Source organism: Hirsutella rhossiliensis, assembly GCF_020360975.1.
Source record: "Hirsutella rhossiliensis strain HR02 chromosome Unknown scaffold00001, whole genome shotgun sequence".
Classification (NCBI taxonomy): domain Eukaryota; kingdom Fungi; phylum Ascomycota; class Sordariomycetes; order Hypocreales; family Ophiocordycipitaceae; genus Hirsutella; species Hirsutella rhossiliensis.
The window spans coordinates 345,753-372,899 of record NW_025408667.1 but is presented as its reverse complement, the minus strand read 5'-3'; the positions used below and the strand labels follow the sequence as shown (position 1 = coordinate 372,899).

The 27,147-nt window shown below is 34.6% G+C and overlaps 1 protein-coding gene across 1 annotated transcript; it reads left to right on the top strand.

The window, feature by feature from the left end:
• Window positions 1-8,716: 8,716 nt before the first annotated feature.
• On the top strand, window positions 8,717-10,331 carry HRG_00016 (Aminoglycoside phosphotransferase; the record flags this gene model as incomplete). The annotated part of the gene is made up of 3 exons (XM_044858487.1): window positions 8,717-9,163; window positions 9,225-9,653; window positions 9,837-10,331. The coding sequence occupies 3 exons, from the start codon at window positions 8,717-8,719 to the stop codon at window positions 10,329-10,331; spliced, it is 1,371 nt and encodes a 456-aa protein (XP_044724887.1).
• Between the last annotated feature and the right edge of the window lie 16,816 nt (window positions 10,332-27,147).

Genomic DNA, 27,147 nt, shown 5'->3' with positions numbered 1-27,147 from the left:
GCTTCGCGATAGTAATAGCTTAATAGCCTAAACCTATAACCTACTATAATATTTAGGTTTTCCTTAGGTTCTATAATTTTTACCGACGATTTATATATAAGTACTTAGGAATTATAGCGCCCTTAACTATATTACTAAAGGGGAGTAAGAATAGGAAGAAGCTAGGGAGTATAGAGCTAAACCTTATTAAAAGGGCAGCGTTCTAACCTTTTAAGGATACCTTTTAAGGATCCCTACTCTTTTAATATTACGATCTAGAAAGATATATTTATATTAAAATAGATATATTATAATTCGCGATAGTAGGGATTATCTCTTAACCTAATAATAAAGGTCGTTACTATCTAATCGTATTTTAGTTAAGGAAGTTTATAAAAACTAAACTTAATTATAGTATTCTAAACTAAGAACTATTTACTATTATTAAGTTATTTAAATACTAGCGATATTACGTTAAAGGGGTAGTATATAAAGTTAAGGTATTATTAAACTACTATAACCTTTAAACGTCTATATACTAGACCTCCTTAAATAAGAAGTAAGTAAGATAGTATATATATTTAGTATTATTTAACTTTATAATTAAGTATTATATAGGTAAATTAAACCTAGCGGACGCGCTATTAAGAATACTTAGATATAAGGGTAAGAAGCCTTTATTTATAGAACTATTACTAGAGCTATAAGCGAAGCTAGCTACTATTAATACTATATCTATATAAAGGGATAATAAGGTATTTTTATAGGTAAAGAGATACTTAACCTTAAGTTAATATAAGTATAGTAAAGTGCCTTTATATAAGGAAAATATATAAGCTTATCTATAGTAAAACTATAATAATTTAGGCGCGAGACCTAAATAATTAGCCGATTAAGCTAAAAAGAGAGCTAGTTATAAATAGTTACTCTTAAGGAAGACTATTAAAGAAGCGGCCTACTATATAAAGGTTTATATAGTAGAAGTTTTAGAACCGCTATTAAAGTTACTAAAATATACTTAGTTAGTTAACGTAGTAATTAGTAGGCTAAAGGAGACTAAAGACTTCTTAAAAAGGAAGGGTTTCTAGTTAGTATACTTAGATAGACTACTACTATAAAAGGGTTATATTATAGTAATTTTAGAGGTAGCTTTATAGTAAGAGCTAATATAGCTCTTTTATAATAATCTATTAATAGGATACTATAGCTCTTAATATACTAGTAAACTACTAGCGAGGAACTTCTACTAAGATAAAATAATAAAAGATATAAAAGAATATATTTAATTATACTTAGTATATTAAGGTATAGTATCTAAGAGGCATTGCCTTTATAATACTATATAATTATTACTATATCCTATATAACTATAAGAAGAATTATTAATAGACTTTATTATAGGTCTACCTAAAGTATAGTATAATAAAAAAGACGTTAATATAATCTTAGTAATTATAAACTAATATACTAAGTATTACCTTTTCTTTCCTAGCTCTAAGATAATAATAGCTTTAAAGCTAGTAAAATTATTCTATTACTAAGTTAAATTAGTATATAGACCTTTAAAAGGTATTATCTTAGATAAAGGGTCCCTATTTATAAGTAAGTTTTAGTTAGATCTTTATTTTATTTTATAAGTAAAATATAAGCTATTAATAGTATTTTACTTATAAACTAATAAGTAAATAAAATAAATAAACTAAGCTATATAGTACTACTTAAGATACTTTACTAACTTAGAATAAACTAATTAAGCGTTACTCCTATATATTACTTAATTTATATATAATAATATAAAGAATATAATAACTAGGTTATTACTTAATAAAGCGTTAATAGGTTACTAACTAAACTTTTATATTAATATTAACGATGATATTATTTAAATAGGGGTACCTAAAGTAAGAGTAAGAGTTACTAAGCTATAAGAGCTATAAAAGAGGCTTAAGGAATACTAAGGAAAGGCTATTAAATCGTAAGCGAAATACTATAATTTAAGGCACTAACCGCTTATACTAAAAGTAAGAGACCTTATAGTATTATTAATAAAGAACCTATACCTTAAAGACGAAAAAAAATCTCTTACCTAAGTATATTAGACCGTTTAAGGTCTTATAAGCTATTAAAAAGTAAGTATATTATTTTATACTCCTTAAAAAGTACTTATACCTTTATAACGGTTTTTATATTAGTCTCTTATAGCTATAAAAGGAGCGTAAAGGTACTTATAAAGATAGTAAAACCCTACTAATACTAGACTTAAAGGATAATAAAGGTAAATAGGAAGTCTAAGAAATTAAAGACTATAAGAGATCGGGCGATAATTTCTTCTCTTAATAAAAGGATAGCTAGCTAAGTATAACTAATAGGTCGATACTAAAGATATAGTAAATAGCTAAGACCTTATTAAAGAATATACTACTAGCTTAACTAGGAAAAAGAGGTATAAAACTAAGTAAGGTAGGGAAGCCTATTAGTATAAGGATATACTATTAAATTTATAACGAATCCCTATTAAATCGCTACTAACTTATTAATATATTAGTATACTTAAACGTTTTATAACTATATATAAAATAGTAAAGTAAAAGAATAAAGGAAAACTATCTATATTACTTATTAAATATTATTAAGGAAAATAAAACTAAACTATAACTCTATTAAGACCCTAATAATAAAAGAGAGAAAGATAGTTATAACTAAATAAAAGAAAGATAAAACCTATCTATTACTTTTAATTACTTCTTTTCTTCGCTAGTATAGTAGGAACTAACTAAGGCACCCCCTCTATTATACTAAATACCTCTAGAAATACTAGAACCACCCTATCCTTTACTCCTTCTTTATCCTTTATATTAAGACCTATCTTTATTAGTATAGTACTTACCTTAGCCTTAGTAAATAGTACGGCGTATTATTAAAAGGTATAGCTTATATCGCCGTCGATAAAGTAAAGTTTTAACTAGGATTCCTAGGCTTAGTACTCCTTACTTATATAGGCGATATTAAATAAGGGCGCGGGGTTAAGGTAGATAATAAGCTCGCGGCGCTTATTAATTAGCGTATAGTAGTTAGTACGCTCGACCTAGTATATTATTAAGCGGTCGCTAATAAAAAGGTCGGATAAAACTTATAACTATAGACTTTTATATACCTATAGTCTTAAAGGACTTATAATAAGCTATCTTAGCGGCGTCGAAAGCCTTAGCTAAATACTATAATATAATAGCGAGACGGCGCCGATTACCCTCCTTAAAAATAAGTACGCCTATATCTAAGCTATCGTCCTTAGTATCTACGTCGCCGGTCTTTAGCTTATTAACCTCGCGTAGGTACTTAATAATAGCGACTATATTAGCCTAGTTACTAAATATAAAAGTAGCGGCCTTAAAAAGGATTGGCTTATTAATCGTAATATTTAAAGTTAAAGGGAAACTTAATTAGTTATAGGTCGCGGTATACCTATAGTACTACTTATAGCGCGTCGAGGAAACCCCTAAGAAAATATAGCTAATTAAGAGCACCTTAATAAGCTTAAGCTTAGTTATACTATACTCCTTAATAACTATCCTAAAATAATATATATACTAAAGCTTATAATGGATAACCCTTTAAGCCTTAACTAAGCGGGCTTTAGCTTTAAATTAAGTGCGCTTCTTTATAGGAGCGCGACCGCTTTATACCGCTGCTTAGGTACCTTTATCTCTAGCGCCGCTATTCTTAGGTTTATTAGTAAGAGGAGTCGGATCGCGGCTATCTCCGTTATTACTATTATTACTATTACTATTATTATCTTACCCTTTATTTAGCTAGGTATTAAGATCGTTTTAGCCCTTATTTAGCTATACCTTATTATTAATATTAGCCTACTTATTTTAAGAAGCGGCCTAGGCAATGATCTCTTATTAGCTAGAGCCGCCTTATTAAGATAAAGTAGCTAAGTTATTAGTACTTACCTAAGAGCGCCTAGGTATAGTTTCCTTACTAGTATTAATATCGCTAATAAGGGTAATAGACTTATAAGTTTCCTTACTTATAAAAGTAAGCTTATTAGTAGTTAAGGTATTTAGCGGGGTAATAAAAGTATAACCCTCGCTAATATTAAGTCCTAGACTAAGAGTCTCTTAAAACTAGGATTCCCTTATATATTTCTTAGCTTTCTTTACTAAGGCAGAACTAGTATTACCGCGAGACTTTTAGGCTAATCGCTTATACTTTAAGGGTAAACCTACCGCTACTTACTCCTATATATAGTATAGGAAATTAGTATTATAGTTCTTTATTTTCTTTAATATAAAAGGTATTATTATTAATAAATCGTTAATAAAAAGTAATATAAAAAGGTATAAAGGATTAATAAAAAAAAGTATAAAACTTTATAGTAATTATAAGTAAAAGGGTTAAAGAAGAAAATAAAATAAAAAAAGTAAGAGATATATATATACGCTCTTTATATTATAGTTATATAGCCGATATATAGGTAATACTATAATAGTTACTTAGCGGTAACTATTAGTATAATAACTATTAATATTATAAAGTATAGACTAATATATACTTAAATAAGTATATATATATAATATAAAACCGAAACTACCTCTCTTTTTAACTAAATATATATAGTATAGTAAAAGTAATATATATTATAGATATAGTTAAGACGCTTATATAAGAAGGGGAGATAATTATAAGAGCGCTACTAAGAGGTATAGGCTAATAAAGTACTTAGGTATATAGTACTAATATATAAGTAGGGTATTAATAGAGAATTATATATACCCTACTCGCGAGTTATAAATTACTTGCTACTTTAACTAAAGAGGAAAACTCCTTCTTTTAATAAGCTTTAGTCTTATAATAAAGAGAATATAATATATATAGTATAGTACCTCTAGCTATCTTTACTACCTAACTAATCGTACTATAATACGTATTCCCTTATATAGAGCTAGAGAGGTAGTAGTAGTAGCGGTAGCGGGAGCTATAGCTATAGGGGCTATAGTAGCTATAAGGGTAGTAGGTCGAACAATCTAAGTTAAGTACTAGCTATAAAGGAATATAACTACTTATTATTATACTTTAGTAGCTTTTTTATTTAGTTCTTAGCTAGCTTCTTAAAAGATAGTTAAGTAACCGTTACTAATAGGCTTTATTAGTAGAGATATATCTTATAGCTACTAGCTAGAAAGAGCTTTTATTAGGAAGTATTAGTTAGCTTCCTTAAGGATTTCTTCTTACTTAGCTAGCTATAAAGAAGCTAGTAGGTTCCTAGTAGAAAAGGCTCCTAGGTATATTATATAGGTCTTCTTAATATAGTTAGTTATATAGCCCTTTAAGGGAGCTATTAAGGTCTTAAGCTTTAAAAGCTACTACTTAAGAGTCTCTTCTTTTTAAAAAGAGATTAGCTTTATAGTACTAATAGATTCTATTATCGCCGTACGTATAGTAGTTAGTAGCTTTATCTTATAAAGGTATTCTTTATAATAACTCTTATAGTTACCTAAGGTAGTAGAAAAAGCTCTTTACTATATAGAGGTTAGCTTAAAGAAGAGAGAAGCTCCTTCTATAAATTCCGTTGCCCTAAGATAAAGAGGGGGCTTAAGAGGGTCCTACTTATTAAAAAAGACTTATAAATAGTCCTATCTATATAAGCCTATAGCTCCTTTACCTACTTATCCTAATCTTAGGGCTCTATAAGAATCGTCCTATAGATCGTAGGGGCGGTAGAGGAATCGTTTTTCGATATTATTATAGGGGAAAGGTAGAAAAGTTAGTTAAAAATCGGCTTTTCTAGTAGGAGGGGTAAAAGGAAGCTACGAGGGATATAAGGAAGGTGCCTTTTATAGTAGCTAGAAGGTATATAAATTCTATTCCTCCTAGGCTTATAACTCTCGTAAAGAGAAATATAAGAAGTACTATTATACTACTAAGTACTTTAAAACGGATCTTTTAGCTATCGATATAGATATCTTTAATATAAAAGAACGCTATAAAAGGTTTATTATTATATAAAATAGTTAATATCTCTTAAGCTAGTAGTGCTTTATATTAAGAGAGGCTCCCTTAAAAGCTTACTAAGTATTAGTCCGCTAGCAATAAATATTATATAAAAAGGGATAAAAGGAAGGCCTATAGTTATAGCGATCCTTAGTAACGCGAAAATTCTACTTTTAAGCTTCCTCGTTACCTTCCTCGTTATATAAGGCTATTATAAGAAGGTAAAAGGGATAGTTAAGCTTCTAAGTAAAAGATTTATATAGACTAGTACTTATAAAAGCTCGCTAAGGGCTATAATTATATATAAAGATAACTTAAGTTATAAAGGAGACCTTATTAATATCTAGCTTACTAGTACTTAACCTCTTAATAATAGTAGTACTATTCTTATAAAGGAAGCCTTAAACAAAGTTATATACCTCGTCGTAGGATTTAAAGCCTAGAGAAAGCGGTAGGGGCGGTATTATATCCCTATATTCTTTATAGGTATTATAAGTATTATATATATTACCTTAAAGCAGCGTAGGGGTATTAAGGAGAGCGAGAATAGGATCTATTATAGTGCTAGTAATAGCTTTAAATTTAGTATATATATATAGGTTATATATATATAGGTTATATATATGGGTTATATATATATATAAGCGGGTATAAGCGTATTTAAGTAGTATAGGTACTTACTAAGCACGCGCGGTATAAATAAGTTAGGCGGGCTAGCGTTAGTATATATCTTAAAAATAGGGCGAATATATAAATAGTAATACGTATATATATAGTTAGTAATACTTATTTAAATAGGTTAGTAGCTATAGCCTCTAGCTACTAGACGTTCTTCTTAGCTAAGGTTAACGTTATAAAGATACTAAAGTTCTTTATATAAGATAGCTAGTACCCCTTAGCTACTAATATCCCCTTTATATAATAAATACTTATTAATAGGCTAGCTTATATAGCTAAGAATAAATAAACGCCTTAAGTAGAGCGGAACTTACTTATTACTACTACTATTATAGTTAAAAAAGAAAAAAAAGAAAGGGAAAGAGGATAAAAGGGAGGCCGCCTTATATACCCTTAATAAGGGAAGGCTATCTAAGGCTAAAGGGACGGCTAACCTAAGGCTTACAACCTATCTAAGCTAGCCGGCGTATTATATACTAGTCCCTTAGTACGAGGCCGGTACTTTAATCTAGCCGTCTACCTAGATCCGGTATAGGTCTAACGGGTAACTAAATAGACTAGCTACTATATATAATTAGACGTATTATATAAACTAGCTACCGTATATTATTACGCGCGTTAAATATAGACTAGCTACCGGTCTTATAAGTTAAAGTAAGAGTAGTAATAACTATCTATATTCTTCTCTACCCGCCTAAGATCTAGCGGGTTCTCTATCTTCTATATATACTATAGCGAGCGTAAGACCTTACTTAGGGCTTTAACCGAGTAATATCTTAACCTTATAATTATACGATAGTAGTATAGCGTATTAATAGTATTTCCTAGTATTTTCCCTAGGTAGGCATAGGTATTTCTCTATAATTTCCCTGCTATATTCTTATAGTAACTTCTTAGGGAAATATCGGTATAATCCTAAAAGAGCTATTATTACTCGGGAAATCGTAGTATATTCCCCGTATAATATATCCCTAGGGGAAATCTCCGTGAAATATCTATATAATCCGCTCGGTTATCGTTTCTAGGATTTCCGGGTGATTTCCTAGAGTTTGCCCGGTAGCTTCCGGGTTCCTTCTTCCGCGGGGAGCCTTAGGGAGTTAGGGGTGACTTCCCTAGGTAAAGTAGATGTCGTTATAGGTACCTAGATTATCGACCCTAGGGTGTCCCGTAACACGGCGGCTACCTAAGGGTGCCTATAATAAAAGCACTATTATTTATACGGCCGGCCGGCCGATAGGTATAGAGCCGGGTACCGGCCGCTTAGATTAATAAGCGCGGGGATAATAATACTAGTAGGACTAGCGCGATTAATAGGGAAGGATAGTAGGTAGTCGGTAGTACTAACGGCCTAAGGTATAATAATATAAAGGCTATTAAAAAGGTAGCGCCGCGCCGCGCTAAAGGAAGGGTATTATATAAAAGTCTTTAACTATTATAAGTTATAGGCTTAGGCTATAGCCTAAGCTAAGTAGTTATATATAGAGGGCTAGATCTTATATTTATATAAGTAGGTTAGCCGTATATAAAAGAGCTTTATATAACTTATTAATATTATCCTATAAACGGTACCTATATATACGCCTCTACCTACTTTATAATAAAAGTAACTACTAACGCTTAACTAATATACTTAGCTATTAATAAAGCTTACTTTAAATAGCTTTAGTAATAAGCGCCCTTAAAGGCTATATATAAACTTTAAAGAAATAGCTATACTATTAGTACTTTATAAGGTATTTTATAAAAAGATATGTCTTTTTTTTAAATATATTTTAAAAAATTAACTTATAAGTAAAGAGCTTATAAAATAAAAGATAGATATAAAAACTAAGACTTAAAGGAATTAAATTAATACCTTTACTCTAACCCCCTAAGTGCACTGTCTACCCCCTTTCTTTAAAAGTAGGGCGGCGATTTATATAGCACTCTTCTATAAAATCGAGTAGATTTCTCGTCGCAGTAATGATAGGCGATGACTAACCTAATCTCTTCAACCCTCACCCCCCTTTCTCGACATTCAGACCTCGGCCTCGTCTCGCGACGAACGCAACCGCCCGCAGCTATGCCCCGGAGCATCTTGCTACGCCACGTCCAGCGCTCGCTGGCCTCGGCGGCCGAGCAGGAAACCGACTTCCTGCTCGCCGTCAAGCACCAACATGCGGCCGAGGCCTTGCGGCGGCAGCTGTGGCTCCAGCGGCCGTCGATCGAGGCCGTCGTGCGGCACCATCTCGGCCTGGCCAGCGACGACGGGTGCACTCTTCTGCCCCAGGATTCGTGGTTACAGGGCGGCTTTAACCTTTGCCTCCTCGTCGCAGTGTCCGAGGGCGCCTGCCAAAGGGTCGTTGTCTTCCGCTGTCCCATGGCTCACAAGCTTGCCGAAGACGTGTATGCCGGCACCATTGACGAAAAGCTGCGCTCCGAAGTCGCCACGTACGTGTGGATGCAAGAGCACTGCGCCAACATTCGAATCCCCGCTCTTTACGCCTTTGGCCTCAAAGACGGCAGCCACGTTGGTCTCCCCGCTGCCCTGCTCGCCCGGCGCTGGCCCTGACAGTAGCAATGTTATGTAGTTTGTCCACGTCGGGCAGCGGCCCTTGTACGCCAGAATCTGCCGTTCCTTCTGGCGATGGATATATCGTGTCCTCAACAATCCCTTGCTCTCAAACTATTCTCGCGACGCATCCGTGCCGGCCGTCGACACCCCCTACATGCTCCTGGAATACATCGGGGCCGACACTGGGCAGGAGCTTTCGCTCACGTGGGCACAACATTTACATGACGCCGATCGACGAAATCGACTGTTTCGCGGCATTTCGCGCATTATGCTCTCGCTGGCTCGGCTCCCCCAGCCACGCATTGGCTCGTTCCTTTTCAACACGAGCGACGGCACAATCTCGCTTTCCAACCGGCCTATAATATGTACTATGATGATTTTCGAGAACGGCGGGACGCCACGCGCAATGGAGCCTGGCCAGACGTACCAGAGCACCGACAGTTTTGTCACGGACTTACTTACGCTCCATGATAACCACTTCCTTCACGACCGTCACGCCGCGCGAGACGCTGATGATGCTCGAGAACGAATGGCGCTTAGGACTTTGCTCAGAGCCGTTTCGCACCACTTCATATCGCCGCATACACGGGACGGGCCCTTTCTCCCTATGTTAACCGACTTCCATCAGAGCAATATTTTTGTCGATGATAATTGGGAGGTAACTGCGCTTATTGACATGGAATGGATGTGTACGCTGCCGGTGGAAATGCTGTCGGTACCATACTGGCTCACCAACTGCAGCATCGACGATATCACCGACGACAATTACGGCGTCTTTGAAGAGACGCGGCGGACGTTTCTGGCAATTATGGACGAGGAAAGTAAAAGTATACCAATGGAGCACGGTCTTGAGCTAACGCGCACCATGAGACGTGGTTGGGACTCCAAGGGAGTGTGGTTTTGGTCGTGCCTAAAATCCGTAAATGCCTGGCTTTTCCTATTTGAGGACCATATTGCTCCACGCTTCTCCGCCGAAAGAGGATTTATTACCGAGCTAAAGAAGGTTTCTATGTTTTGGCGAGACGAGGTTGACCAGGTTGTCAAGACCAAGGTTGATGAGGAAGAGCAGTTCCAGGCAGAGCTCCGAGAGCTTTTTGATAAGGAAGGACGTGAAAACGAGTGACTATATTCATCCGTGCTGTATATATCTCATCTCTGCCTTATGAAATGACTGGTCAGGAGGCCTCCCAATTTTGACTCTTGCCGAGCTCATTTCTTTCCTTGCCATCCTTGCCCTGGCCGTGCTCAATCTTCCCTTCCTTGCCGTCCTTCCCTAATCGTATTCATTGTTTTCCTGCCTTCCTTGCCCTCGTCGTCCTCACTTCTTCTCTTCCTTGCCTTCCTTGCCGAGATGACCTTTGCGTCGAGCTTTTTATGCAGTTTCCCCAGAACTGAGGGCCATGGCCAGATTTTTCGCCTTCCCCTTTACTCCGATCTGGGCAGTTTGGAAAGTGGCGTCGGTTCCCTCGGAGGCTTTGCCTCCGGATGCGCTGGACTGGCCTTGCCCTCGGCTTCCGCCACTGTCGGCCATGTTGGAGATGAGGCGAGATGTCGACTGAGTGTCGATGAAGGAGTTCTATTCAATGAAGAAGAAGATTTTGTTTTTAACAGAGAGCGCTTGCTGGAACTGATGCCGGGCTCGGCGCTTTATATAGATATTTCGATACGCGCTGTTAGGGCCGCCGCACACTGTATGTGAGGCTCGTATGTGACGGCCTTTGGACGCCTCGTGATCTGTTCTGCCTGATGGGCCGCATATAAGGCCAACGTAAATTTGTGACAACACCCCGTGAATGCACGGGAGACCACGATGGAGGGTCGTCTGCCTACGGGCCTCCTCAACGGGCCACCGCCGGCCTGCCGATGGGATGCCTTGTCGACGGGTATACGCGGGCGAATGATTAAAGTGAGTCACGCGTCGGCCGTTGGTCGTTGAAAACCAACGACAGCCTACACGGCCTGCGTGGGATTCTGGCGCCTCACGGCCGAGCAAGACTGGTGTGTTGCATTTAGACTGCCGTCAATCAATAATATATTAAGATATCTTCACGTTCACCAAACGCCTTCCGCAGCTAATTACATCATCACGTCTTTTCGGCCAACTTTTCGAAACCAAGCCTAAAATACGAAAAAGGCATACGCCTAGAACCCTCGCGAATAGCGTATTACGCCCCCCTAAGTGCAGCCTCGCGCAGCTACTAGCGGGTGCGTAATATGCTGCCAAAGTTCACGACTTAGGCTAGGTTTTCCCCTATACGGGTAGAAAACTCTTCCCCGCCCTCGCTGACTAAGGATATACAACCCCCGCCAACGGAACCTAGCCCGGACCCGACCTAGGACCCCGGCCTAGGCCTAAGGCGGGCCCCGTCGACCCCCCCCCCCTTTAACCTAGGGGACGAAATAAGCACCCTAGAGGCTAGGGCCCGCTTAGGGGAAGCTTTAAGAGGCCAACGCCCTTTAAAGACCCTAGAAAAGAGGCCCGAAGCCCGATATTAAGACTAAGAAGATATTAAGATAAAAGATAACGAAATAATAGTAGGGTATACCTAGACTATTAGCCTAACCTAGCCTAGCGGGCCTAAAGCTAGCCTCTTTAGGCCTAGCCTAGCCCTACCTTAAGCTAGCTACTTCTAGCTAAATAAGCCTTTAAAGTAAGCTAAGGGGTAAAAGAGGGCTGCTCTTAGTTTAGAACTTAATAAAGAAAAATAAGTCCCTTTTAAACCTTTTAGTATAGCTAATACTTATAGATATCGATATATTATAGCTAGGTCGATAGCTTTATATTTTCTATATAAATTCGTATAGTTTATATATTATTATATTCTATAGCTAATAGGGACGGAATTTATAGTTATAAAGATATAAGTAGCTAGCTAAGGAAAATAGCTTCTTTTAAAGCTTTTAAAAGGGCTAGTAGCTCTACCTATATACTTAAAGTTATAACGGTAGCTTACTTTAAAGCTCTCTAAGTAATAGATCCTCTAAGAAGGGATATAATATACCCTTATAAGCTCTTTCTATCTAAGGAATTATCTATAAAGGATAAATCGCTTAAATAAAAGAAGATTTTAATAGCTAATTTCTTCCTTCCTTACCCTTATAGGCGTAGACTATATATTCTTATTAAATAAAGATAAAGGATAGCTTTATCTACTACTTTATAATGCCTAGGGCTAGGATTCTAGTAATACCTACCTAGCTAGGAGACTATAAAAGAGATATCCGGTTTAGTAGAAATAGCTAAAAAAGTAAGGAGCGTACCTTCTATTAATATAGGTGTTTCTCTTACTCCCTAGCTTAAAAGAACGGATTATATAGAAGCTCTTAGTTTAATATAGGTATAGAGGGAAGCTTCTCTTTAAGTAGACTTTTAAGGAGGAATTTATAAGCTACCTTATTAATATAGGCGTCCTAGGTAAGCTAGATAGTTTATTAGGACCTATTATAAAGGATTTAAATCCCTAGGAACTACTTTAGCTCCCTTAGCTAGGTTATCTTATACCTTTACTATAAGCCTTTTATTATCACGAAAAAAAGCTATAGCCGCCTATCTATTATAAGCGATAGCGTTAATTAACGTATATAGTATACCTAATATACCCCCTTAGGGATACTAGGTTAATTCGTCTTAGGATACCTAGATATCCTAGACTATAGAGGGAATTTTTATATAGGTAGGCCTTATATTAATACCGCGTAAGTACTTTAGCGGGACTTAAACCTCGGGCTTTATAGGTAGTACGCGCTAGGCTAGCTAGAAGGTGTATATATAGTTACCGGGAATTTACTAAAAGGGTAACCCCTCTACCTAAGCTTATAACTATTATAAAAAAAAGGTAAAGCCGCCTATCTATTATAAGCGACAGCGTTAATTAATATATATAGTATACGCGATATTTATAGCCTCCTTAGTAGTTACTTCTTCCTCTTTTAAGTAGGCCTAGATAATATCATTAATATAGAAAAAGATAGTAATTTCACCCTTTTATATTATATATAGTTCTTAAGGGACTTTCTTAAAGCCTAGGGCTTTAAGGGTATTATAGAGTAGGTAGAGGCATAAGCTTAGGTATAGTCTATTAAAATAAGGTTAATAATCTATAAAGGGGAAAAGTAAAATAAGTACGGGCTTAGCTTATATAAGCGAGGAGGCCGCTTATATATAGATTTAGCTTAGACCTTAGTCTAGGCCTATATAGGGTAAAAGCCCTTATACTATACCCTTACCTAGCTTTTAAAGAGGCGCGACTTTAAATAATACTTAATACCGCGCTTAAAAGGACGAAACCTTTATATAGACTATATACGCTTAGTTATAGAAAAAACGTTAGTAAATAATATATAATACCCTCCTAAGCAAGCTTCTTAGATAAACTATATTATTAATAAGGGCTATACCTTGAAAGTTAGACTTTAGTACTTATAATTAAAGAGTAAAGGTATATAAAATAGCGTATAGCTAGCTTTAGTAAGCTTATAATATCCTACCCTCTTTATATTAGTATATAGTAGTAGCTCCTAATACTCTTTTTTTATATTATTACTTATATATAGCCTTTAAGGCTATAGCGAGGCTAGTAAGGGCCTAGGCCTTTATTAGTAGTCCTAGCTAGCTATAGAGTATAGGGGCTTATAATTAATTAAGGAAAAGGTAGCTATAAAGGTAATAATAAAAGAAAGGTTAGTTTAGTTCCTTTAGCGCGGTAATTTCCCCCCTTAAGGGCCCTAAGGCCCCTAGGTTACTCCTTTTTAAGCTACTTAGCTATCCCTATCTCTATTTTAGCTAAGAAGGTTAAAAGGGCTTCCCTTCCTTCCTTAGAGCTATAGAGAATAAGTAGGCTAAGGGCCCCCTTTTATCTCTTAGAGGTCTAGTAAGGGACCTCTCTTTCCCTCCTATAATTCGGGCACCTTAGGATAAGGTGCCTAGCTATATACCTTCCTTAGCCGTAGTAGTAGTTATCTCGGTCTACCTTATTAGTCTATTTTAAGAAGGAAAATAAGAAGCCGGCCTTAAAAAGGAGCTAGTAAAAGGCTAAGAAGGTCGGCCTAGGCCTCCCTATAAGGTCCTTTTCCTAGCTAAGGGCTAGGCAGGGGGTCTTTTAAATAAATATATAGTACTTACCTAGGCCCTTAGCCCTAAGGCCTTTAGCTACCTCGGTAGCTTAAAGTCCCTTTTAATAGTCCTTAGTAGCTTACTAAACCTTTTTTTATAAGTAGCTAATAGAGATTAAGGGGGTCCCTTAAGTAGGGGCCCTTAAGCCTCTTTTAGCTAGCTAGTTAGCTAGCTTATTACTAAAGATCCCTACGTAGCTAGGGCACTAGTATAGCTATACGCTATAAAAGGCTTCTAAGCTAAATAGGAGCCTTTTAATATATATAGCTAGGTCTAATAAACCTATAACCTTCCTTATAGCGGCTTAGCTATTTATAAAGATATAGATATCTATAAAGGGGTTAAGGGGGCTAAGCCTTAAGGGCCGAGGCCTCTTAGCTAGGTCCTTTAAGACCCTTAGTATCGCGAATAGCTCTACGTTAGCTACTTTAATTAAGGGCCCTAAGTTCTTATAGTACGCTTTAATAGGTATATTTTCTAAGCTTATTTTATAGAAGGAGTAAGCGTTAGTTTTTATAAGGGACCTATTAAAGCACCCTTTAAAGCTAGTAGTATAGAAAGCTAAGGGCTATAACCTAAAGTCTTCTAGGCTAGCTAGGCTAGCTAAGAAGTATTAGTACTACTTCTTACCTAAGGGCTTAAGGGCCTTTATTATTATAATAAAAGACTTAGGCTCTAAGGCCTATAAGGGCTCCTAGCTAGCTTTCCTTCTTTCTAAGTTATAATTAGGTCCTATAAGAGCTACTAAGCCTTTAAGGAGGCGGAAGAGCTATATATATAGCCTAATATAGCTTAAGGCCCTTAAGTTAAAGCTTAAGTTAGTAAGGTTATCTTATATAGCTAGGTTATAAGCCTACCTTATAAAGTAACTAGGTAAGAAGTATAGGGTCTAAAAGGTATAAGAGAGGCATGCCCTTTTAAATTATACCTTTAGTAGTAGTAGGGCTACTTTAGCTTTTAAAGCCTTAATAAGGGATCCTTTAAAGGCTCTTAAGACCTTTAAAAGAGCTTAGTTTTAAAGCCTTTAAAAAGGCTTTATAAGGCTCTTAGGGGTCTTAGGCCCCCTATACTAAGGCTAGGCCCTATAGTCTATTATAGAGGTTATATAAGCTTAGTAGAGCTATTTAAAGGCTCTATATAATAGGCCTTTTTATATAAAGGTTAGGTAAGATAGTCCTTTAAATATAGCTTATATAAAGGCTACCTTTATCTTAATATATTAATTAAATAGGAGCTTAGATTTAAAGAAGACCCCTAGCTACTATACTAAGGGCTTTACCTTTAAAAATAAGCCTCTTACTATTATACCCTTTAAAATAAGCTGCTATTACTTACTAAAGTAAATAAGTTCTATCTTTAAGGGGTTAAAGTAGACCCCTTAGTCTTTAGCTTATTCGAATAAGTTAGTAGCTATTACTTTTAGCTACTAAATATTCTTCTTAGCTAAGGTCGACGTTATAGAAATACTAAAGTTATCTATATAAGATAGCTAGTATCCCTTAGCCTTTAGTATCCCCCTTATATATAAAAAGAATAAAATAAGGCTAATAAGGGACCTTTAAAGCACCCTTATTACTAGGTCTATAAGGGGCTAGCCTTACCTCTTAAAGGCTAGCTAGATCTTTATTTTAGTAAGGAAGTAGTCTACCTAGCCTATAAGGGCCTTAAGGAGGTTTAAGTCCCTTAAGACCCTTATAAGCTATTCCTTTAATACGAAATTAAAGGCGCCCTTTATATTTAATAAGAGGGTATTAGTAATAGCCTTCTTATTAGACTACCGCTTCTTTTAGATATAGTATAGAAGGAGGAAGGCTATATTTATAGTTAACTACTATTTTCGTTACCTTAGCTATATAAGGTTTAGAAGCCTAGCTATATTAGCTAAATAGCTTAGCTTAGTAGTATATAGCTTTTTAAGGACCTTTCTTAAGTAGCTAAGTAGACTTATAACTATATAAGTCTTAGGGATAGTATAGTCTAGCTTATTTTACCTAGGAAGTATAATTCCTATAGCTTCCTTTTATACTTTAAAGTAGTATCCTTAGTTAAATAAAGCTTTATAGGCCTTATTAAAGACTATAGGGATAGCCTTATATATATATTAAATAAGGAGGAAGCTAAGGGAGTCTAGGCTAAGGGCTTTCTTATTAAAAGAGCTATAAATAGCCCTCTTAATCTTAGGGTCCTTTAGCTTTAGCTAGTCCTACTTAACTATGCCCTTACTACTTATATAGCCTAAAGGCTCTTCTTTTTCTAGCCTTTAAGGGGGGCTAAGAGGGGGGTTAAGGCTAGGGTCTAAGGTTAAAAAAAGGGTTATTAAGAAGGGCTTATATTTTTTTATAAAGGTATTAGCTTTTACTTTTATCCCCTCTTTTATATATAAAATACTAAGAAGGGTAGGGTTAGCTTTAGCCTTAATATAGGAAAAGGCTATAAAAACGTTCTTTCTTATTACTTTTATTAAGAAACTCTCTTAGTATTACTTTTTAATAGCTTTAATAGTATACTTAAAGCTATTTTAAGCCTTTATAAAGCTCTTTTAGCTCTCCTTATCTTAGGCTAGCCTATAGGCCTATTAGGCTAAGCTTAGGGCTTTTTAAAAGTAGGTTAGCTCGTCGGTTTACTAGGGCTTAGATCCCTTATAAGGCCTCTTTTTTAGTATCGCTATATTTAAGGCCCTTATAAGGGTTCTTATTAAAATAGAAGCTATCCCTTTTAAGTTATATCTTTTTATAGCCCTCTTTATAGCTATAAAGAGGTCCTATTCCTTCTTAGCTTAGTATTTTAAAAATACCTTTCAGTTTACTTTCCTATAATTATAAGTAGTAAGCCTAGCTAGTAAGGGCCTATTAAGGCCCCTTAAGCTAGCTTTAAAGGCTATAAGCTTATAATCTAAGCCTATAGCCTCTAGAAAGCAGAAGTTAGCTTAGGTTAGCTATTTAAAAGGGCTATAAAAAGTAAGGTCTATAACTAAGGCCCCTTTTAAGCTTTTCCTTTAATAAATACCTTCTATAGCTACTTTAAAGTCTATTAATAAGGAAGCCTTATAGCGGTCGAGCTAGCTAATAAAGGCCTTTACCTTATAGGCCTTAAAGGGTTTTATAAAAGGGTTTTAATAAAAGTAGTATAAGTTAAAGTCCCTTACTAATAAGAAGTATAAGGGCTTTTACCTTATATAGGCCTAAACTAAGGTCTAAACTAAGTTTATATATAAGCAGCCGCTATACCTATATAAGCTAGGCCTATACTTCTCTTCCTTTTCCCCCTTATAGATTATTAACTTTCTTTAAATAAACTATACTTAAGCTTATACCTCTACTTACTTTATAATAGTATAATCTACCTTTTATTTTACCCTCTTTATATCCCTATATATAAAATAGCTATTTTTAGCTGCTTTTAAAGCTAATATTTAATTACTTAGTTTAGTTAAACTACCTACGCTAGTATATATATATATTAAATACTTATACTCTTATAGTTATAAAATTAATATAAACGTAATACTTAGTTCGCTTAAGTAATTAAGAGCCTCTTATAATAATAGGGCTCTATATAACTAAGAGTAGTACTACTATACCTTAGTAAGTTTAATAGCTCCTTTATAGAGCTTAAGCTATAACTACTTTATATAAAAGTAAAGCTCTATACTAATAGCGCTATAATAAGGGATATCCGCGCTTAATTCGACTATCTTTACGCGAGCCTATCCCTATACTTATAAAGGTATCTCTTACTATTTACGCGTACTAGTATAAATAGGCTAGCCGACCTCCTTATAAAGCTCTATACTAATTATAGTAAACCTAATATAGCTACGTTAGTAGGCTAGGAGCTTATAACGCTTTATTAAAAGTAAAGTAAAGCTATTCTAGCCTACCTTATATAGTTTAAAGAGGTACTTTATTAAGTAGATATATATAGCTAGCTTAACGCGGTAAAGTATAATTACCTTATTATAAGCTTAAATATAAATTGGCGTACCTATTTAAGTAAAAGGTTTATATTACTAGATATATATACCGATCTCGTTTACTTTCTTTATAAGCTTAATAGTAAAAAGTTTCTTTTTTCGTTTTCTTTTGAAGTATAAGAAGATAATAACGCTAGTAATACTATAGATATCTTTATCTCTGCCTTAAGGACTAAGGATAAAAAGAGGTAGCGATAAGAGGGTCGCTATATAAGCTACGGTAGTAAATCCTATTAGTTTTTAAAGTGCCCGCGCTAGGAGGCGTAGGTAAATATACTCTAAGTAGTAAAGGGGTATACGCGCTAGGATAAAAAGGAGGTTAGGTTTAACGATAGAGACTTTAGTAATAAGTAATCTTAGTAATACCTTTATAAGCTTCGTCGGCGTTCCCTTATATATAGTAGTAGCTACTATATAAACGGGACGTATACTTATAGCGACTAAAAAGGCAGCTAAGATATAGTAAGGCCGTTAATATAATATAACTATAGTAAAAGGGAGTGCCTATATAGCCCTATATAAGAGGGAGCAGAGCCTTATATATTAAAGTACCGTCCCTTATATTATAGTACTAGGAGCTACTACCGTGCGCCGAAATAAAGGGGGCGGGATACTATAGGTTTACTAAAGCTAGCTATACGCCGTTTTATATACCTTTACTCCCTAGCTATAAGTATTAAAGCCTAACTCCTAAAGTATAGCCCTTACTAATAATATAGTTTATTTAAGAAGCTTGCTTAAGATAGTATTATATATTATTTACTAATATTTTTTCCGCGACTAGGTATATATAGTCCGCGTAAAGGTTCCGTCCCCTTAAGCGCGGTATTAGGTATTATTTAAAGGCGCGCCTCTTTAAAAGCTAAGTAAGGGTATAATATAAAGGCTTTTCCCTTATATAGGCCTAGACTAAGGTCTAGGCTAAGTCTATATATATATAACCTCTACGCTTATATAGGCTAGGCTTATACTTTTCTTTTTTTTTCCCCTTATAAATTATTAACCTTCTTTAAACAGACTATACTTAAGCCTATACCTCTACTTACTTTATAATAAGAAGGGCTATTATAGGAGTTAGGCTATTAGTAGTAGCCTTTTTATTATAAGGGGCCCTTACTAGCCTTAGCTAGCTAAGGCCCCTTTAACTTCTTTTTTATTATATAAGTTAATAAGAGTAAACGGTTTAATGCCTTTTACCTTTATAGCTTATATATTAAGGTAATAAAAGAGGTTAAAGCTAAGGCTAGCTTTTATTTAAGCTTCCTTCCTCTTATAAGCTATAACCCTAAGCCTCTTAGTAAGTTTAGGAAAGTTAGTAAAGGAGATAGGAGTTATAGCGTTATAGGCTAGATACTATATAAGGATATAGCTATTATCGATCTTATAAAGGTAGGGCTCTTATAATAAAATAAGGTCCGCTTTTATTTTTAGGGCTTACTTTAGGATTAATAGGTTTACTATTTCCTACCTATTAGTATTATACTATATAATACTAATAAGGGTATAATTAAGCTTAGGGGGCCTAAGGGGCCTTAAGGGCCCTATAAGTATAAGGGGGCTAAGGCTATTAAGTATTAGTTATTCCTTTATAGACTTTATATTATACCTTATTAGTTATAAAGTACTCTCCTTTATAGTTATAGTATTAAACCTTAAAGTAAGAGTAGCTTTAGCTAGCCTTATAGCTAAGGTAGTTATAGTCCTTAGTTAAGTACTTCTCTAAGTATAAAGTATACCTAATAAGCTACTAATAGGTCTAATAGTTATAGCTAAAGGAAAGGTACCTATAGTACTATATATATAGTATATTCCTTATAGGCCTTAACTTAAATCTATAAACTTATTATATAAAGGCTTTTTTTCTAGTATTTAGCACCTATAGCTTTTAAAGGGACTATAAAGATAATATATCCTACCTTTTATATTAAGTCTAAGGTGCTTAGCTACCTAAGCTACCCTAGGATATTAATCCTACTAAAGGTTTTAGCTTCTATAGTAAAGATATTAAGGATAGGGGTCTCTAAAAGCTTAGGGACTCTTTAAGCTACTATCTTAGTTTAGCTAGTAAGAAGGTTAGCCGATTTAATAGGTAGCTCCTTAAGGTATAGGGACTACTTCTTCTACTACTTTAAAAGCTTCTTTACTATATATAGGGCCTTTATTATTATAACTATATTACTATTATTTAAAGTTAATAAAGCTAATATAGCTAGTTCTCTTATAGCTTTATTAAGCTCGTTATAAAGAGTAATAAGGTTAATAGTTAGCGTTAGCGATTTCTTTTTTAGCTTTAAAATAAGTTAGAAGTCTTCTTTTATATTCCTCTTAGCTAGGGCCTTAGTTAGGGCCTTAGCTAAGGCTTTTACTAGAGCCTTAGCCGGGGCCTTAGCTAGGGCCTTAGGCGCTTTTTTTATAGTAATATTAGCTTACGAGCTCGCTTTAAGGTTTCCTTAGGTAGCCTTAGCCTACTAAGCGGCCTTAGGCTAGTATAAGGGCTATTATAGGGGATGTTAGCGGTCTAGGGTCCTTATAGCTGCCTTCTTAAGCCCTTTTATAAAGGTCTAATAAACGGGTTCGATTTTTTAGGCTTCCTTAAGTGCCTAGAGGGCTTACTAAAGGAAGCCTTAGGCCTAGTCCCTAAGGAAGAAGTACTAAGGCTAGGGCTAGGTTTATTATAAGTATTAAAATATAGGTTAGATAGGTATAGGGCTAATAGGGCTACTAAAGGTAGCTTTCTTTTACCCTTTTACTTACTTTAAGGGCTAATTAAGCTAAAAGTAGCTAGCTTAAGGCAGGGCTAACCTAGGCCTAAAGAGGCTAGTCTTTAGTATAAGCTAGGTATTATCTTTTATCTTAATATCCTTTAGGTCCTAGTCTTAGGTCCTAGGCCTTTCTTCTAAGGTCCTTAAAAAGTATTAGCCTTCTAGAGCTTCTTTTAAGCGGGCCCTAGCCTTTAAGGTACTTATTTTAACCCTTAAATTAAGGGGTTAGTTAAAGGGGCCCTCCTTAGGTCTAGGCTAAGGTCCTAAGTTAGGTCTAAGCTAGGTCTTATTAGTAAGGGATATATACCCTTAGTTAGTAAGAGTAAAAGAGAGTTTTTTACTTATATAAAGAAAAACCTCGCTTAATTTATAATCTTTAGTAGTATATTATATACCCGCTAATAGCTATATAAGGCTATACTTAAGGGGGCATAATACGCTATTTATAATAGTTCTAAGCGTATATATTTTTTATATTTTAAGCTTAGTTTTAAAAAGTTAGCTAAGAAGATATAATATTAGTTTTCTATAGCTCTTAGTACTATAATATAAAGGATAGTACTTTAGTATATAAGGCTTTACTCCCTCCTATATAAGGCTATATAAGTACTCTTTTTTACTATAGTTATATTATATTAGCGGCCTTTTTATATCTTAGCTACCCTTTTAATCGCTATAAGTATATATCCTATTTCTATAGTAGCTATTACTATATATAAAGGAACGCTAATAAAGCTTATAAAGGTATTACTAAGATTATTATTACTAAAGTTACTATTATTAAACCTAACCTCTTTTCTATTTTAGTATATATACCCTTTTATTATTTAAAGTATATTTACCTATACCTCTTAGTATAGGTACTTTAAAAACTAATAGGATTTACTACTATAGCTTATATAGCGACCCTCTTATTACTACCTCTTTCTATCCTTAGTCCTTAAGGCGGAGATAGAGATATCTATAGTATTACTAGCGTTATCCTCTTTTTATACTATAAAAGAAAACGAAAAAAGAAACATATTACTATTAAGCTTATAACGAAAATAAATAAGATTAGTATATAAATTTAATAGTATAGACCTTTCGCTTAAATAAGTATACTAATTTATATATAGGCTTATAATATAGTAATTATACTTTACTATACTAAGCTAGCTATATATATTTACTTAATATAGTACTTTTTTAAACTATATAAAGTAAGCTAAAATTACTTTACTTTACTTTTAATAAAGCATTATAAGCTCTTAGCTTACTAACTTAGCTATATTAAGCTTACTATAATTAGTATAGAGCTTTATAAGGAGGTCGGCTAGTTTATTTATATTAATTTATATAAATAGTAAGAGATACCTTTATAAGTATAATAATAAGCTTATATAAAAATAGTTAAATTAAGCGTAAATATCCCTTATTATAGCGCTATTAATATAGAATTTTACTTTTATATAAAGTAGCTATAGCTTAAGCTTTATAAAGGAGCTATCGAACTTACTAAGGTATAGTAGTACCGCTCTTAGTTATATAGAGCTTTAGTATTATAAGAGACTATTAATTACTTAATTAAATTAAGTATTATATTCGCTTTAATTTTATAACTATAAGAGTATTAATATTTTATATATATATATACTAGCGCGGGCGGTTTAACTAAACTAGGTAATTAAACGTTAGCTTTAAAGGTAGCTAAAATAGCTATTTTATTTATAAGGATATAAAGAGGATAAAATAAAAGGTAGATTATACTATTATAAAGTAAGTAGAGGTATAAGCTTAGGTATAGTCTATTAAAAGAAGGTTAATAATCTATAAAAAGGAAAAGAAAGAGAAGTATAAGCTTAGCTTATATAAGAGCGGAGGCTACCTATATATAGACTTAGCCTAGACCTTAGTCTAGGCCTATATAAGGTAAAAGCCCTTATTAAAGGAACCTATTAAATACTATTACTAAAAAAAAAGTAATTTATATAGTTTATATAAAGCCTTCTTAAGCTATAGAACCTTTCTTAGTTATTAAAAACTAAGGGGAAGATATATATAAATAACTTCTTCTTCTTTAAAAGGGTAGTTAATAAAAGTATTAATAGTATTTATTTAATCTACTATTATTAAACTTAATATCCTTTCTATCTTAGTATATATACCCTATTACTACTTAAAGTATAAAGGTATTTACCCTTAGTATAAGTCTAGGTATTAGCTTAGACCTTAGCTAATAGTAATATAGGGTAGGGTAGGCTATATATATAAACGCGTATTTAGTAATAGTAAGCGTAGTATATAGTTAGATCCTATATAGCTTATTATTATAATATAATAAAAGGCACTTATAGTATAACCCTCTACCTACCTTATAATAGTATAAGCTATCCTTATATTAAACCCGATATTAAAACCTTAGTAATACTAGCTAAGGTAGTAGTAGTAGTAATAGCTATTATAAGAAGAAGCCTAGTACTAATAGCTATAGTAATAAGTAAAAGAGCTATACTAGTAATACTTATAAGAAGAGGCTTAATAGTAATAAGATAAATAAGCCCGATTTATAAAGCTATTCTACTAGATATTATAAGACCTAAACTAACGAGTAACCTTACGCTAAATCCTTAATACCCTCTTAACGCTAGCTCTAGTAAATACGCCCTTTATTATAAAGAGGTTAGAGCGCGAGGCGGCCCTTAGTAAACGGAAGCTACTACCTTAGCTTACCTAAGATAGTAAGCTAAAGACCTTTTACTTCTTCCTTAACCGCTTAATAGTAAACTACTATATTAATAAGAAATAAGGCCTTAATAGCTATAAGGAGATAGCTTAGTTCTTACTCCTCTATACGCTACTAGAGCCCTAGATATAGCGAGCAGTAAGCTTTTAAGAGTAAGGCAGTCTTAAGGGGATAAAAGACCTTAAAGTACTCTTTAACTACTTAGTCTACGCCTTCGGTAATATATAGGAATAAAAGAAGGCATAGGATAGGCTATAGACCCTTACTTAGTAAGAGGGGCAGTCTTTTAAGGAGTTCTTACTAGAATTTAAAGAGACCTTAACTTAGGCGGCGGGTAATACCGCTTAGGAGGATAGCGCTAAGCTTACCTAGCTATAAAACTTAATCTCCCTAGCGCTTTAGGAGCTACTTATCCTTATTATAATACCCTTTACCTATAAGGGCTATATAGCCCGCTTTATAAAGGTAGCCTAGGGATATAAGTAAACGCCGTGCTTTTAAAAGCTATATAAGCGCTTAGCCTTAAGCGGGACTAATAGGCTAGATCGTTCCTCCCTACTTAACCTATCTACGCCTAGGCCCGCTCTTAAGTCGGCGGTTAATATAGACGGCGACGTCTAGATAGCGGCTATATACCTTAGGGGGCGTAGTAATAGTAAGACCCCGGCCGCTCTATTAGCGGCGTCGTCTAGTAAGATAGCTAAGTAGGTACCTTATAAGGAAATTAATAAATAACGTAAAAAGGGCCGCTATATATATTACGGCGTAAGCACGTATATAGTTAAGTCTTACCCTTATATCTTAGTAAGGAGGCTAGTAAAGATATAGGTTACCCGCGCTTTATTAAAATCTAATAATAAGGGAGATAAGGGAACCTTTACTATATATAAAGTAAAGGGAAAAGCTTAGCTCTAGTATAAAAGCAGGCCCCGGAGCCTAGTAAGCTAATACTAGCTAAGGAGGACCTAGTAAGGCGTATTAAAGAAGAACCTACTTTAATACTAGTTATTATTAACTAGACTTACTTTCTCTCCGCCCTTATAGATAAGGGTTACTAGTATTACGCTATAATTAATAAAGCGAAAGCCCTTAAGCTATACTTACTAATAGAGAATATTCGCCTTAAGCGTATAAGGGGCGCCTTAGCCGCGATAGAGGGCGCGGTTATTAAAGGTATCGCTTAGGTAGCTACGAAGGTTAATAGCCTCCTATAGCTACTAGTAGTATATATAGTCCCCTAGCTTAAGTTTCCCTTAATTCTTAGGAAGCTATAGTTAATATATATAAAGTTATATTTAGTACTATATAAAAGGAGGCTATAGTTTAGCCCTATATAGTCTTAGGTTTAGTATAGTAGTAAGGAGGGAGCGCCGGACGCCCTACCTAACCTATAAGACGCCTAAGAGGTCTTAGCCTCGGTATTTATAGGTATAATATAGTAAATCTATAAGTAAAAGGGGCTAGCTATAGCTATAGCGCCGATCTACGCGGTTAGCTTAGCGGATATTAAAAAATCGCTATAACTAAAGCGCCCTATATTAAAAGAGGAGCTATAGTAAGCTATCCCGCCGCGGTTCTATAACCTACTACCGCTCTTTTAAAAGAGCGAGGCTAATAAGTTAAACCCCTATAAGCTAGGCGTAGACTACTTAATACCGCTCTATATAAAGGATAACGGTAAGGAGCTTCCCTCGCTATTTAGGCCGCTATATAGTATATTATAAGAGAAACTATTAGTATTAAAAAAGACCCTTATAGACCTCTTTAATAAGGGATTTATTAGGGCTAGCTCCTCTAAGGCAGCGGCTCTAGTCTTATTTATATAAAAGCTAAGGGGGGGACTTTACTTCTATATAGACTATTAAGCGTTAAACGCGATTATACGCTTAGACCGGTACCCCCTTTTACTTATAAGAGAGACCCTTTATAACCTAGTAAAGGCAAAGTAGTTTATAAAGCTTAATATCGTTTAAGCGTTCTATAAGGTATAAATAGCGTATAGGAAAGAGTAGAAGATAGCGTTCTATATAAGATATAGCTTATTTAAGTAGATAGTTACCCCCTTTAGCTTAGTAGGTGACCTAGCTACGTTCTAACGTTATATTAACTAGGTACTTAAGGGTTTCCTTAATAAGTTTATTTCTATATATATAGATAATATTCTTATTTATTTAAGCGGGAGCTATAAAGACTATATATAGAAGGTATAAAAGGTACTAAACTACTTAGTAAAGCACGGCTTATACCTAGACCTAAATAAATACGAATTTAGCGTTAAGCGCGTTAAATACCTTAGCTTTATTATTATCGCGGGCGTAGGCGTATAAGCGGACCGAGCTAAGATTTAAGCTATTTACGACTAATCGACCCCGATATTATAACGAGGTATATAGAGCTTCCTTAGCTTCGCTAACTACTACTAGGTTTTTATTAAGGGGTTCTCGCGGATTATACTACTACTTAACGAGCTAATAAGGGATAGGGCCCCCTTCTCCTAGGGACCTATATAAGTAGAGGCGTTCTAAGCTCTTAAGGACTTATTTTCGTAGGCCTTAGTACTACTATAGTAGGACTTCGATAATCCCTTAACTATAAAAGTAAGCTATAGCGGCTATATACTTAAGGGAACCCTATCTTAAGAGGTAAAAGGGTAAAGGAGGCTAGTAGTATTCTACTCGCGTAAGCTTACTATAGCTAAGAGGAACTTATTACGACTACGGTTAGCGGGCCATAGGAGAGCCGGCTACGTTTATATAATAAGGCGGCTCGGAATAATAGTCTAAACGAGAAGTCACTTAAGCTTAGCTTACCTAGAGCGTACGTAAGCTAAGTAAGCCTTATATAGATAGATTACTACTTAGGAGCATAGCTTACGAGTAAGCTATAGTAAGCTATAAAGGGGATTACGGCTAGGACCGTGATCTAAGGATAGTCTTTAAAGGTATATATAGCTACCTACTTTTACTCCTTTAAATAAATAGCTCTCTAGCTTTTAATATAGATCTTTATTACGATTCTATCTCTAATTCTAATTACCTAGTTATAGTCTACGGTCTATAACCTCCGACTTATTACTAACGTAATATATATATTATTACTTAGACCACGCCCTATTATATCTATTAATATAAACCCCTCGATAGGTTTATCCCTTAAGAATAATACTAGTTATTATAGAACTACTTAATCTATAATAAGGAGATATTAGCGATTATTAGCTACTTTAAGTAATAGTAGGTAGAGCTCTATAGCTATAAGAGCTTTAAAATCCTTATAGACTATAGGAACCTTAAATACTTTATAACTTAATAGTATCTCTTAGAGCGGTAAGCGTGCTAAGTAAAGTATCTTTTACGCTTTTAGTTC